Source organism: Ahaetulla prasina, chromosome 2, assembly GCF_028640845.1.
Source record: "Ahaetulla prasina isolate Xishuangbanna chromosome 2, ASM2864084v1, whole genome shotgun sequence".
Lineage (NCBI taxonomy): Eukaryota > Metazoa > Chordata > Lepidosauria > Squamata > Colubridae > Ahaetulla > Ahaetulla prasina.
The window spans coordinates 260,488,195-260,503,378 of record NC_080540.1 but is presented as its reverse complement, the minus strand read 5'-3'; the positions used below and the strand labels follow the sequence as shown (position 1 = coordinate 260,503,378).

General features: G+C 38.6%; 2 protein-coding genes across 15 annotated transcripts in view; one reads left to right on the top strand and one right to left on the bottom strand.

Moving 5' to 3' along the window:
* KIAA0825 (KIAA0825 ortholog) overlaps window positions 1-11,343 on the bottom strand; it is a 182,353-nt gene extending 171,010 nt beyond the window's left edge. For all 6 annotated transcript variants that reach the window (XM_058168192.1, XM_058168196.1, XM_058168195.1 and 3 more), the window contains exons 1-4: window positions 11,245-11,343; window positions 3,744-3,876; window positions 2,853-3,021; window positions 686-1,361 (exon numbers count right to left, since the gene is read on the bottom strand). In XM_058168192.1, coding sequence (XP_058024175.1) covers window positions 686-1,361; window positions 2,853-3,021; window positions 3,744-3,874 — 976 coding nt within the window. In that variant the 5' untranslated portion in view covers window positions 3,875-3,876; window positions 11,245-11,343. The remainder of the gene's footprint in view (window positions 1-685; window positions 1,362-2,852; window positions 3,022-3,743; window positions 3,877-11,244) is intronic.
* Window positions 11,114-15,184, top strand: part of SLF1 (SMC5-SMC6 complex localization factor 1) — a 38,717-nt gene continuing 34,646 nt past the window's right edge. For 2 of the 9 annotated variants that reach the window (XM_058168208.1, XM_058168199.1), the window contains exons 1-3: window positions 11,343-11,427; window positions 13,690-13,797; window positions 14,378-14,453. In XM_058168208.1, the coding sequence (XP_058024191.1) occupies window positions 13,693-13,797; window positions 14,378-14,453 (181 nt within the window). In that variant the 5' untranslated portion in view covers window positions 11,343-11,427; window positions 13,690-13,692. Of the gene's footprint in view, window positions 11,248-11,342; window positions 11,428-11,481; window positions 11,762-12,318; window positions 13,375-13,689; window positions 13,798-14,377; window positions 14,454-15,184 lie in introns of those variants that run through there. The other 7 variants (XM_058168207.1, XM_058168202.1, XM_058168206.1 and 4 more) reach the window with 7 other exon arrangements.

Below are 15,184 nucleotides of genomic sequence, written 5' to 3'. Positions count from 1 at the left end.
GTCCAAACATATTCTCATATTATAGAATTAATAAGATAATTTGATAAAGGTTTATATTACTTTGGCAATTAATAAGAAATGCTAATTACTTTAACAATATTGAACAATGTGTCCAGGTTTCAGAAATAGATTTCTATTTTTATTTCAAATGCATATGGCTCTTTTCAAATTATGTATGCTCAAACAATTCAGTGAATGTTGTAGTTCAATATAATCCATATTATAATTTTAATAAATATGCTACTTCAATTTGGATGTAATTAGTGGGTAAAAAACGAAATAAGCCCAGTCTTTTGATATGTATAAAAGCAGTTAGAGAATACAGAAATTAGATTTCTGTCAACCTATACCTTTGACATTTTTGCAGGTAATAAATGCATTGTACTTAAAAGAAAAGATAACTCCACACCCTCCCCACTAAATTTTTCTTTAAAATTGGAAGGTTGTTTCTTCTTTGTTAATGGAGGCAAGCAAGATTATCTTGCTGAATCTTGCCAGGGTTGGGAAGAACTCTAATTCTAAATTTAGGACTGCATTTCTTTAGGTATATATGGCAATATACTATATATAACCTGACATTACATTCCTGCACTTAAATCTTTTGCTGAATCACAGTTAAAATGTGTATCAGAAATTAAACTATAAAGAGAAAACAATTAATGACCATAAAGAAAATGTCACTAACCCCCAACTTGAACCATGCCTCTGTTTTTCTTTGAGTTCTTGCTTGTCTTTATAGCATGTAGTGCCTTTTCTTTAAGTTGAAGCTCACAAAGCATGTGAAGAACAAAAGTGATTTCTTCAGTGAAGGTATCCAAGTAAGTTTCATTAATAAATTTCAGTACAGAAGAAGGATCAGTAATTCCACTTAGAATACATAAATCTTCTTTTATCATTGCACAGAAGGCAGGAATGGAACTTTTGTAATTATGAACAATCTTTTCAAAATTCATTTCATCACTCTTACCCTGAGCACATTTCTGCAAAAGATCACTAACCAATTTATTCTGCATTTTTTGATACTTGACTAGAACTTCAGATTCAGGATAAAGAAATAAGAGATGCTGCAGACACCGAGTTTTAAATTGCAGTTGATGTTGTAAAGTACCAGTTTTTGTTTCTTGATTACTTTGCAATTGATGTACTAAGTAGCGTCGAAGATGTAATCTTATATCATCCCAAATGCAGTGAACATCCACTGCTGTATCATCTTCAATACCATGAATGGAACTACTGGATACGAATTCAAAAGATGCTCCACTTGGGGTACAGGGAAATAAGACACCACACTGATTGGAGAGTTCAAGGAGAAATTGAAGAATTGTTTCTTCTTGATTTTCTTTATTCTTCAATAACTTTTGCTATGAAAGGATAAATGACAGATGATATATGTAATACATGGATAACTATTTAAAGTAAATAATATTTATCTACAAAATAAAGCTTCATTATTATTTCTTAAAATCTAGATTTTTTTTCAAATATATATACATTTCATTTTTATTTTGCCAGTACAAACAAGCATAAGTATATATATTTTATACATTCCATATTAAAAATTTCCAGGTTCTCTTCAGTGCATATTTTTAAGAAAAACAAACTCCTCTCATCTTTCTAAATCAGCCCTTCTGGTATGTTCTTTTCTTTGAGTTGCATTGCGCCTTCATGAGATAAGGGAATAGCAGCCAGGAGGCAATGTTTTTTAACCAGTGCTCTGCTTTATGGAATGTCCTCTCCTAGGAACTAAGACTCGTGCATAGAAACCAGGAGACTGTGAGTTCTAATCCCACTTTAGGCATGAATAGAAGGTAGATAACTTCAGGCCAGTCATTCACTCTCAACTCAACTCACCTCCCAGAACTGTTGTTGTGGGAAAAATAGGAAGAGAAAGGAATATTTATTGCCTTGAGTTACTTATAAAGTAACATGGGTACATAAAAATATAATAAATAAATCAAATTCTAAAAACTGATTAAGATCAACGTTGTCCATGGAGCATTGGGTGACTTTCACTGTTTTTTAACTTCAATTTAAGTGATATGCTGCACTTTTCTTGTATTTTGATTAGTTATTTTTTCATTATTATTCTACATTGCATACATTTTTACTTTAATAATGTTTACTGTGAACATTTTAATGAACAATATGTTTTACTGGATTATTGTAAACTGCCATTGTGGATGAGCTCTGATGGGATAGATTTCATGATGGTTTTAGCCCTTCATGATGAGCTCTGGCCCTTAATGATTTCATAATGGCTTTCCATGCCAATTACAGCATACTTCTGAACTGGTTTAGAAGTTAGGGAATGAGGAGCATTATGCTTCATTGGTTCTCATCCTTCCTCCAAAGTTAATACTAGTCGGGTGGGGGTGGGGGATGGTGGAATCTAGCCATAAGTTGCCTGATTTACAGGGTGCCCCAGGCTCACCTCTGTTCCTCATTCCTATTTACCTCTATATGAAACCAGTGAAACAGGCCATTTATCCATACAGGTTTAAGTATCATTAGCATTATGTTTTTAACTAATTACAAATTTAATCTTATCTAAGAACAAGTTAAAATATGTGCAGCCTGGATGCAACTGTATCAAACAGTATTGATCTACTCTCAAGACCTAAGTAGCGAAATGAAAAATCTACATGACTCTAAAATTTGCCCATTAAGATTGGAAACCTTGTAAACTAGATATTATTGTCCAAAATTCCACAGTGTTTTGTGAAACATACAAAATTCTGCAATTTTTTAAAGTTTCACTGCGTTTTACACTAGCAAATAGCAACTAAATTCCCAAAAAAGACAAGTGTGCTATAAAACTTTTCTGTCACAAACATAAAAAGTAGCATTTTCACCAGTGTTTGGAGAAACTTGATTAATTCTCCTTGATGGGTTGAAGAGAATTTGGTTGAACTGAAATCATGGTTATCTAGCCAATGAAGAAAACTCGTTGTGTCCTGCAACAACTCATTAGAACAAGTTTCATTTAATTCCAGTTGTAGTTCCTTAAGGCATTGATCCACACTAAACCAAAAAAAGAAAAAAAAAGTATTTTCATTATTTTTAGTAAATTACCTATTTTCTGCTGAATGTCAACATTTTATGTCACCCTATAATTTTGTTACTTAATTTGTCATAAAAGAAGACTAATGTCATTGCTTTATAATTTTTGAAACAACTAGCTATATTCCAATTTGGGCACTTTCAATATGTCTGGATTTCAACTCCCGGAATTCAGTTTGGCCATTAACCAATGTAGGTAATATTTGTTTAGGAATATCATATGGAAGTATTTGCATAGCAAGGTTGTATGGATTAGAATAGCGTCACCATACTACTACCATACCCAGGGCTGATCTCATTCCAGAAGGTCAGAAAATGCAGTATCCATATTTCAAATAAATAAAGTTAATTATAATGTTTGTATAATACTACCTTATTGGGCTGTGACATTTATGCTAATTTGTCATGTTTCCAAAACTACTCTTGACTTGAATCAAAAAGGCTATGCTTGCACAGTTCTGCAAAGATAACCAGGAAAAGCTTCTGAAGCAGCCATATAAGCCTTGCAAAAATTTGGTTGTTCTAACAATTTGAAAAGAGAGATATCATTTGTGTTCTTCCATGTTTCAAACAACTGTTATGTAAAGTTCATAAATGAATAAACAGCATACAGTAATTAAAAAACATTCAGAAAACTCTTGTCGCTGGATTATATACAATATTGAAAAAATAAAACAGCTTACCGTGAAGTATTTTCCTTTATTTTCTCATCAATGTCACCAAGTACCTGTTGAACTTCCAGATTTCCAGGAAATGTGTTTAGCAAACAATCCAAGTTCAAAGAATCAAGAGAAAAATCACCTCTCCACTCCATTTCTAAATAAAAATAGAAAATAAAATGTCCAACTCCTTATGATTGCTGACATAGGTATAAAAACTTGATTGTAAAATTGCTAGCAAATAAAAAAATGAAAATACTCTTTTCTTTCCCTCAGTGGTGGTTGTTTCTTTTGGGGAGGAGGGGTTGGCAGCATCTATTCTGTTAATACCTAGGAAAAACAGGCTGCTAACCTGTAACTCTAGAGTATTTTTAGCAGTTACATGGGAATTCACCAAACAGAGTTCTGCATCTCTGAAGATTCCCATTCACAATATTAAGCCCATTCAGAGGTGGGCTTTGGAGCAGAAATATGTTTTTCTGATAATAAACCATAATTACATAGAACTGTTATTCTCAGGGATTCCACCAAATGTAGCAATTTTTTTCAAATATATCAAAGAAAAGGTACAATACTTGGTAGAAAACAACATTCTTGTGATTATTACCTATGATTCACATATATTATTCAGTTTAACTGCCTTAAGAAGAGACAGATACTTATGAGGAAGAAAAACATGATCTTGCCAACTTTAGCATCAATTATATAGATGTTGCCGTTTATGAGACATAAGCCTAAGATGTTAAGCTGTCACATACAGTACATGGGGACCTAAATAACAAATGGCACCAAATGTTAGCTATTAGCAATTCCCATATAGATATTTAATAAATTTTTTCCTTTGGAACTTAATATTTAACCATAAAGAACATATACATAAAATGCACATTTTTATCATTTTTTTAGTAATGAAGTTTACATAGTTGGCCATTTGCCCAAGGTGATTCAGCATGATGAACAAGCAGTGGGTAAAACCACATATTAAAAACCATAGGTATAAAAAAAATATAAAAATTACATTAATAATAAAGATACAGATTTTAGGTGAAGAGGGAATAAAAATAGGCAGCTCAGTAATGGAGCCATCTAAGCCTAATCTAACAAGATCTTGTGGGTTTTCAGAAATATCAAAAGGACATAGATAATATAATCTGGCAGGGAAGAACATTCCAGAAGACAAGCCTCACAGTAAAGAAGGTACTATATCTTCTGGGACCCACCAAATATAGACCTTATCTGATGGTATCCTAGCATGCATTGTCTGGCAGATCTAATGGAGTGCACTGATGTAACTGGGGAGAGATCAGGAGTGAAATGCTCCTGGTTCGGACCGGATTGCACGATCCGGTAGCGATCATGGCCGATGGTTCGGCAATCCGGTAGCGATGGATTGGGATAGGGTATCATTACTTCCTGGTGATGACGCATGCACTTCCGAACTGGTAAGGAAGGTAAGTAGATTTCACCCCTTGGAGAGATGTCCTTCAAATAACCTATGAAATCTTTAAGAGATCAAAACCAGCACCTTGGAATCTTGAGAAGCTTGTAGAGCAAAAGCGTAACATGCACCATTCTAGGAATCCACATAACTACTGCATTTTGTATGCATTCTTAAGGTTTGGTCTTGTGCAACCAAAATTTCTGTTCAGTTGGAAGGAGCTTGTTTTCAACTAGATGCTGTTGTACTGCATTGGCTACTACACAAGTTTACAATTTGAAAATTGATGGTAAGCAGGTAATTGGTTTGTAGTTGCCTAGTGTTCCCCCTTTTGCTGAATCCTTCATTATCAGGTAGGTTTTTGCTAGAAGTTAGTGTTAAAAGAATTTTTCTGGGTCCCTTTCTCCAAGAACATAGGCAAATAAGACACGAGGCACTCTGCTGAAGATTGATCAGTTTATTTTCCAACAAGGGGTTTGTTCTTAGGGGTTAGAGAAAAATGGGGTTCTGAAACTTTTTATAGGGGGACTGGTCATTGGTGTGAGCTTGGGGATGTGTGGGTTGCCTACGTTTTGGTTCTAGCATGTGACTCTGTCACCAGGTCAAACATAATTGTCCTTCCTGGTGTTTACTGGCTTGCCTTTCATTGTATACAGATGGTGTCCAGGCAGCCTATTTGTAGGTGTGGGGAAATGTGACTGAAGAAGTTATTTGTCTGGTTAACTACTCTTTCCAGGTATTTGGTTTTTCTACTGTCAGATGATAGCTTAGCAGAGGTGCAGTTTAGAAATTTATTGTCACAATGAATTTTCTATAGTTTCCAGACTCAGTAAATCTAGATTTGTGTTAAGGTTAAACGGTAGCCAGTACATTGAGGGAAATAAATTAATTTGGAATAAAGAATTCCCTATAATGATTATTATTAAAATAAAATACTGTGAGGTCCTTGGTGCTCTCGGAGTTTGGTTGTTTTCTCGCAAATGTTTCATTACCCAAACTAGATAACATCATCATGATGATTTCTTACAATGTTACCTACCGTATTTTTCAGAGTATAAGACACACCTTTCCCACCCCAAAAGAGGGTGGAAATGTCAGTGCGTCTTATACACCGAATACCGCCATTTTTGGCGCCATCCCAAAGTCCCACTTGTTCCATTTTTGCGAAAAACAGGCGCACAGAGGGTTTGGGAGTCCTGCAGAGTGCTCCTGAGGGCCAGGGATGGCAAAAACTTTTTTTTTCTTACTTACCTCTTCGAAATCTTGGTGTGTCTTATACACCAGTGCGTCTTATAGTTCGAAAAATACAGTAATCTGGGTAATGAAGTGTCTGCAAGTAAACAATGAAGATCAGAAAGCACCAAAGGCCCCTCATTTCAATGCTGAGCTACAGCATTTTTTGAAAATAAAATACTTTCCACAGGACAATTCCTAAAAAGAAAAAATAGGCACTGGCAGTTCAATCCACATAGAAGCCAGCAAGTGAAGCTTATATTTTCTGCACAGATGAAGATAAGCAACAGTGATAAAGAAGTCAGATATGAAGGTATGTTAGAATTGTAACATTGAAGAAGTGATGGAACATCAGATACATCTGGGATTGGAGAAATAGCGGAAAGGGGAAGGGATAGGGGAAAGAGAAGTCAACCTGGTTTCTTAGCCATATATGGTTTTTCTTTTGTAACATATCTTTTTTTAAATATTCTACAATGTTCTTCAATATCTCATTGAGATATCTGTCAACGTGAGAAAGTTTATCTTTGTTGATTCAGGTAAAACAAAGAAGTACCGTATTTTTTGGAGTATAAGACACATCTTTCCCTCCCCAAAAAGAGGGTGAAAATCTGGGTGCGTCTTATACTCCGAATGTAGTTCTGCCCAGCTTCTCAAACGGAGGTTTCAGAGGCTGAAAAAAACATCAGAAATGGAGTTTAGGAAAAAAGCCCCAAATGGAGCTTCAGAACAGAGCTTCAGAGGCTTTTTTTCTGAAGTTCTGTTTTGGAGGCTTTCAGAGGCAGAAAAAAGTTTTTTCTGAAACAGAGTTTCAGAGGCAGGAAAAAAAAGCAAAAAAAAAAAGCAAGGCACAGAGCTCACAACCAAGGAACCTGTTGCTAAAATTTACCTCTGGGAACAACTGATTGGGGGTATTCCGGGAGACCAATCCACCTGCCAATCAGCTTTTTTTTTATTTTCCTCCCCAAAAACTAAGGTGCGACTTATACTCCGAAAAATACGGTAAATCCAATTATGAAATTATGAAATTTTGAAATTATGAAATTTTGTGCAAATTGAAATTCATCATTGATTACTGAAATGTATAACAGCCAGTTTCATATAACATTAGCTTCTTAATAGTTAAGGCATCAGGCTGGAAACTGGAGATAGTGAATTCTAGTCCCATGTTGGCCATGGGATAGTCACTCTCAGCCCAACCCACCTCATGGAGTTGTGGGGAAATAGGAGGAAAACATGTTGCATATATTCACAGCTTTGAATTATTGTAAAAATAATAAAGGCATGATTGTAATAAATAAATAAATGCATCTGGTGGAAACAAAAGCATGCAAGTGAATAAACAAAGTTTAATGGATGTTTGTACATCGAGTATGGGGTAATACATGAATTTATGATGCTTTCTTGGTGGTTTTACAGTACATAATTATAAATATATAGGGAATGCTGTGCTGACATTAGAGATGTTAGTTGTGGATATGAATCAACATATAGCTTTCAGTATAACTGATGAATGAAAACCCGAATAAACTCAGTGAATGTTAGATTGTATGATGCAATGAAGAGTCTAAATCCTAAAATTAAAGAATTAAGGACATTAAATAATTTTGTCTGACAAAGAAAATAGAATGATTGCAAATTATACATATAACAAAATAGTGTAAGTAAGTACATAACTAACAAAAGAATAGTGTAAGTAATTATTGCAGGTCATGCTCTTGTTACCTCTCGCCTGGACTACTGCAATGCTCTCTACATGGGGCTCCCCTTGAAGAGCACCCGGAGGCTCCAGTTGGTCCAGAATGCAGCTGCGTGGGTGATAGAGGGAGCTGCTCGTGGCTCCCATATAACACCAATCCTGCGCAAGCTGCACTGGCTGCCTATGGTCTTCCGGGTGCACTTCAAGGTGTTGGTTACCACCTTTAAAGCGCTCCATGGCTTAGGACCGGGTTATTTACGGGACCGCCTACTGCCACCGTTTGCCTCACACCGACCCGTGCGCTCTCACAGGGAGGGACTCCTTAGGGTGCCGTCAGCCAAGCAATGTCGGTTGGCGGCCCCCAGGGGAAGGGCCTTCTCTGTGGGGGCTCCTACCCTATGGAATGAACTTCCCCCTGGACTCCGACAACTCCCTGACCTTCGGACCTTTCGTCGCGAGCTGAAGACGTACCTATTTTTCCGCGCAGGACTGGCATAGAATTTTTAGATGTTATTATTGGGTTTTAATTTTTAATTGGGTTTTATGGTTTTTAAATGTATTTTTTAAATTGGGGCCAAATTTGAATAAGTTTTTTAGTTATTGTTTTATTTGTATTGTGTTATTGATTGTTATTTTTACTTGGCTGTAAACCACCCTGAGTCCTTCGGGAGAAGGGCGGTATACAAATTAAATTATTATTATTATTATAATTATACATAACTAACAAAAAGAGTAAGTAAATATCTTAGTAAAAAGTTAGAAAAATGAATAGGGAAAGAAAGGTGTGCATATGCTGATAATAAAGTAGCAGGCAGCATATAGTGTGAAGAATGAGTGTTGAAAGAAGCAAAAATAGTTATAAGCAAGAGCATCTCATATTTACTTTGTATCCCTAGTGCCATGTAACAGGCTGAGCTCCTGTTACTTGTCCCAGCTTCTGCCAACCTAGCAGTTCGAAAGCACGTAAAAAATGCAAGTAGAAAAATAGGGACCACTTTTGGTGGGAAGGTAACAGTGCTCCGTGCGCCTTTGGCATTTAGTCATGCCGGCCATATGACCACGAACACATCTTTGGACAGCGCTGGCTCTTCGGCTTTGAAACGGAGATGACCACCGCCCCCTAGAGTCCGGAACGACTAGCACATATGTGCGAGGAGAACCTTTACATCAGTAAAAGTTATGTATGTAATCTGTAGTTTATTAAACCTTTTGGACCTCAGGGACCACTAAATTAATAATTTTAAATCCCGTGCACCACTAATATAATCTGCCTAATGCTGGGTGGGTGTGGCAAGGTGGTCATGTGACTGGGTGGGCGTAGCCAACTTGATGTCACTAACGTCGAGGAGTGCCTTGCCAGCCTCTACTTGCTACTCCTCGCCTGCCCGCCCAGGCTCTTTAGGGCCCCAATGGGAAGCAGTTACTGGAGCTAAGCAGCCACCACGAGAAAGAGTTGGCAAAACAGCTGGCTCAGTTCCAATTGGAACTGACTGAGAAGGAGGCTCAGCAGAAGCACCTCACTGAGGACTAGGAACATAAGCTTTCCAAACAGAGGGATGACCTGCAGGAGTGCAAGGCCAGGTACCGGTGCCTGGAGGCTCAGCCAGCTGAGATGATCAGCCAGTTCCAGGCCATGGTGCAGTCCCACTGGAACAAGGTCCTCCGGTTCTTCGCCACCAGCAGCTCTTACCCCCCACCCCAGCCTTTGCCCAAAGCCCTGTAGGAATTTAGCACCCACCCCCCTCCTAGAAGAATGAAATATTTTAGAAAATATTTAAAAGGCAGAATATATTTCCCTGGATGAGAAATGGAGAAACATGTTTTAAAGACAAAGCAGCTCCCTGCAACTTCCTGCCACCCCCCACCTTTGTCAATAGGTCAGAGGTAGAAACTCATTCTCCCCACCTTTGTTAATGGGCCATCATCATCTGCATCATAATAGAACCCATTTAGCAACAGAAACTCACCACATGGCAAGGCTCAGGCAAGCTTGAGGTACAACCTACATTGTTAGCTAAGACCCCCACCCCCTGGGAGTCTGACAACCAATCAGGATACTCTTCCTGTGCCCCAGAAAGTTCAAAGCTCAGAAAAAGCATAAAGCCAGGGAGCACACAGGATCTCAGCCCTTTTCTGTTCAGGAACTCAAGCCATGTGATCCTGACCACCATTAAACCATCTTTCCAAGCAGCCTCCATGTTTCCAGTGTCTTTGTCCCCACTTGGAACTGAACCCAGATGGATATTTCTTCCAACAGCCCCACACCAGGAGTCTGAAGCAGATCCCAAGTCAGAATTTCTGCCGCCCTCCGACCCACACAAAAGTCCTCGAAGGGGGAGACTGTCTTGCAGCAACACAAACATTCATTGCACATATCTGTCCCAGGGGCTGTAGTTTCAGGACCCCTGATTTACTGCAATATAAAAAATGCAAATAATTTTTCTGGGGACACCAAAATTTTCTCACGGACCACCAGTTGGTGACCACTGTATTAAACTATGGTACCTCTATTTCTAGAGTTCGCACAACAGTGAATCAATACTAACTACCCAAGTATATTTTGATTACACTGTATTTTATTTATTCAAAACATTTATATAGCTGCCCGTCTTATATTGAACAGGCAGCTCCTATCCCATTTTTCTCTAGAAAGTTACAATAGAGGCTTATTCAAAGAGGTGAGTTTGTGCACTCCTGAAAAATAAACTGTTGCATTCAATGCATTGACAAGCATGAAGGAGGAAGGCAGAGAATGGGAAACAGCGAGTCCATGGCCTGTGCCACAATGTAAATACGCCCTCACGAGGGGTAGCTTTTACTCCGGATGCAACGATAATCTTCGAGACATCTTTAAACACCCAACATATCATGGATTAGGATCTACTTCGTCAGCTGCAGGGAAGGAAGACGGAAACCCTGCGCAAGGATTAATGGGTGGGACAGTTTTCAAAATGCCGCCACGCTTTTTTTTTTTTACGGCAGGTCAAGAACCTGAATCTCAGGGAGGGGCGCGGAACACTAAGAGGTTCACGAAAACCCAGCGGAGATCGAGGGAGAGAGGGAGGTAAACGGCCCACAGATTCCGACGTATCACCTACGCCTCCCCTCACCTCCCGCCCCGCACTGCGAGGGAAATGCATCCCGACGTCACTCACCAGGTAGGCCAGCCGCCCCTGCGTTCCGAGCCTGGTAACCCCGGAGACCAAACAAGCGTTACTAGCGACGGCCCGGAACGGCTCAAACATCCGGGGGGGGAGGAGCCAGTGAAGCCTGAACCGCGCGCGGGAAGGAGGGTGGAGACTGAAGAAGCTCGCGGGGCCCGGAAGGAACTTTTCGAGGTAATGACTTCGTAGCGGCGAGCTGAGTATAACTGGGGGCGGCGGGGTGGGGGGAAGAAACAAACGATTGGCTGCTTTTCCTTCAGGGGCTTTTTGGACTCGGTGGACAGAATGTTTCCCACTTTTGAACCTTTGGTGGGATGGCGAACGATACCCGCGGTTGAGAAATACCTTCTCACTTCTCACAAGGAATCGCCGTTTTAAAGAAGGCAGATGCGCCTCACTTCGGCGGCTCTTGATATCGAACTCCCGGTATCTCCCACTGTCCCAAAGCGGTGTTTTTTTTTTCCCCTTACGCTTCTGGCGTAGCGGGATACGCAACGGCACTTAAAAGGTGAAGAAGTTTGAAGGCACCGCCGGATAGGTTCTGATCTTTCCATCTCCAGGTAGAAATGGTTGTGAAGTCTGCCCCAAAGGTGTTTTTTTTTTTCCAAGAGGCAACTGGACTTTCTAGTTTTTCTTTGAAGACGTTTCACTTCTCATCCAAGAAGCTTCTTCAGCTCTGACTGGATCAGGGGTCTCCAACCTTTATAACTTTATGCCTTGTGGACTTCAACAGGCTGACGAATTCTGGGAGTTGAAGTCCACAAGTCGTAAAGTTACCAAGGCTGGAGACCCCTGGAGTGGATGGTGGGGAATAGAAGACTCCAGTCAAAGCTGAAGAAGCTGCTTGGATGAGAAGCAAAATGTCTTCAAAGAAAAAACAGAAAGTCCAATTGCCTCTTGAAAAAAAAAAGCACCTTTGGGACAACCATGGCCTGGATCAGGGGTCTCCAACCTAGGCAAATTTAAGCCTGGCAGACTTCAACTCCCAGAATTCCCCAGCCAGCTTTGCTTTGCTGGCTAGGGAATTCTGGGAGTTGAAGTCCACCAGGCTTAAACTTGCCAAGGTTTGAGACCCCTGGCCTGGATGACTGAGAATCTCCATAGACATGTTGTGAAGTCTGTTTTTTCTTTCTTTCTATAGTTATTGCTGTTGGATTTGAAATGTCTTGAGGAGAGCGAGATCATTAACAAATTGGCTAATCGCTCTTCTATGGTCACTGGCTTTGGAATCTAGTCCAGTGCATGCTTAGGTTGAGTTTGTTGTTTAGTATTTTTTACATAGGATTAAAGATTTGTTCTGTTGGTCACAATAGTTGAGGTCCTGCTTTAGTTTTATTTCAGGTAATCACACCAAAATTATTGCAGGTCAAGTTTTGCATAACCCTTTTTCATCCTCTTAATTTGAGTGAGATGCCTGAATACAGCCCAATATTTATTTTAACTATGAACATAAACATAATTCCCGTAACTGTAGAAAGAACACTGGCATCATATGAAGCAATTACTTATTGCATAACTGGCTGGCTTATTTGGTGCATTTTAGTTTTCACAGAGTTGTATAGCAAAGTAGACAGGACTTCCCATCAGGCTGACAAAGTAAAGTACAAGTGCTGGCAGTTAAGCTCGCATTTATGTCAGCTCTATAATTAGCAGTCATCTGGTAATGATGGGTTACTAAGAATTGAGAGTAGGCATCAGAGAAATTAAATGGGAGGGCTGGTTTAATCGTCCTGTGAAAGCAACCACATTCACCAGAACCGGAGGGCTTTGTCAAAGAATGGTTGTTTGACTGTCTACCATGAAGAAAGCATTCAGAATCACTGTGGGTAGCTTTTCATCTGGATAAAGTGTTGGGGGGGGAATTAAGGTGCTACCATGTCATTTTTGCATCCTCCAGTCACTATTTGCTCCCAGTCAGATGTCTGCTTGCCCCCAAGTTCTTCTATTGGGGATCTGACTAGGAACAATGTCACTCCGCAGGCATTGAATTCCTTGATTATTGCTTATCGGGAGCCTTCAGCTAGCAAGAGCAAAATTGCCAGACCTCAAAGATATGCTACTTAGCAGACCTGCCCTGGGTAGTTATTTACACACACACACACAATTTCACACACACTGGAGGTATGTATGAAAATAAGTTTTCCTCCTACTCATATCCAATGGGAACATCTTCTGTTGGCTTTCTTATTTGGGGAGTACTTGATGGCCATTAATCTTCTGGCCACTCATAAATTGAAAATGTGCTGCAATTCCATACCTGCAGTCTACTAGTCAAAACTGACTATATGTTGTCTGGTTAGAAGATATGAAGCAATGTCCTTAGTGCTGACCCTTTTTATCTATATATAATGTTACTAACATTTGAACAGAAACTCGTTGATCTCAATATAATTGAAGTTTTAGTCATACTTTTTTGTTTCATATAATCATTTTAAGTAGATGGAAAGGAAACCAAAGATTCAGTTAACTGGATTTAAGAATGAAGAAAAGAAGATTCTAATCCAGTTGCTTCTGAAATTAGACTGTGTTTTCTTTAATAGTGAGGTAAGTGATAGTACTTGATAAATACATAAGGTAATTATGGGCCTGCAGCAGTTTTATTGGAAAGAGTTTCTGATTGGAAAATGAACTCAGTTTCTTGTCTTAGTATAAATGGATACATATATACATATGTTATTTTCTTTCAGGATAAGTATCATTTACAGAATATAAGAAAAAGAAATTAAGGCATGAGAAAAGGAAGCACAGTACCAAGTGGACTCATAGACATTAGCCAATGACTCTTATCATGATTTTGATCATTATAAGTTTTCACATATTGTTTTTCAATAAGATAAGGTGGAACCTAAATTATCAGTTTTAGCCATGCCTGTACCTCTGGTAGTATTTCTTATTAATAGTAAGGATACAGTAGTAATTTTGGCACATTGCCACAAATACAATCAAAGCTCAGTTTTACTCCAAACATGTCCCTACTATTTTATGCAAGCTAGAATATTCTGTGCAGCCAACATACTACTGTGTGCATCCCACTTGTTAATGGAATATGCTGATCCATAGTAAAGATGCCTGCTAATCCTTAAATAACACACATACATTTTAATAATTCTTTTTTTTTCTTTAGCAGTATAAAAATTGTACTCATCTTATAGCAAAAAGGCCTTGCAAGAGTGAAAAGTTTCTAGCAGCATGTGCAGCAGGTAAATACAATATACTGTAGTTATTTCAGATAGTACAGTGACCGGTTGCTTATAATGATTCTTTGGAAAAGAATGGCACATGAAAATATAGCAGTGACCTTGACATGGATTTCTGTGCTGCTTATATACGAAGAAAAATATAAGTTGACATGTCTGAGTAAAACAAAAAGCAAAAACCTAACATACATTTTATCTTTTATTCTTTGTATATATCCAACATTATCATACATTGAAAGTAAGCACCATTATGTGCTTCTTCACCATTAAGTGCAGAAATGGAAGTAAAAATGCTAAGTTGAATGAATTAAAGACCAAAATTCAAGACATAGTTTATGTTAACTTATTCATTATTCCTCTCCTTAGCTTTCAAACCATTCTCACTTCCATTCCTAAACATGGATTGTTGATGGCAGTATTATGTTAGATGTCATGTTAACTTAATGCATAGTAAGGTCATCCTAGAACCAGCTGTAGAGTGGCTTTTGCTCCAAATGATTTAATACTGCAGAAATTGAAATATATCCAATGCTTAATTTTTGTGTCACCCCAAACATAACATCACCTTGTATTTTTATAGAATGAGCTATGATTTGACTTACAAAAGGAAGTTTGGTGCAAGTGAATCACTGTAGTTGATAAGATAGTAACATGGTTGTTAAGTAGTTCTTAAGGTGGCGCAGTGGTTGGAGTGCAGTACTTCAGGCTACTTCAGCTAACTGCTAGCTGCAGTT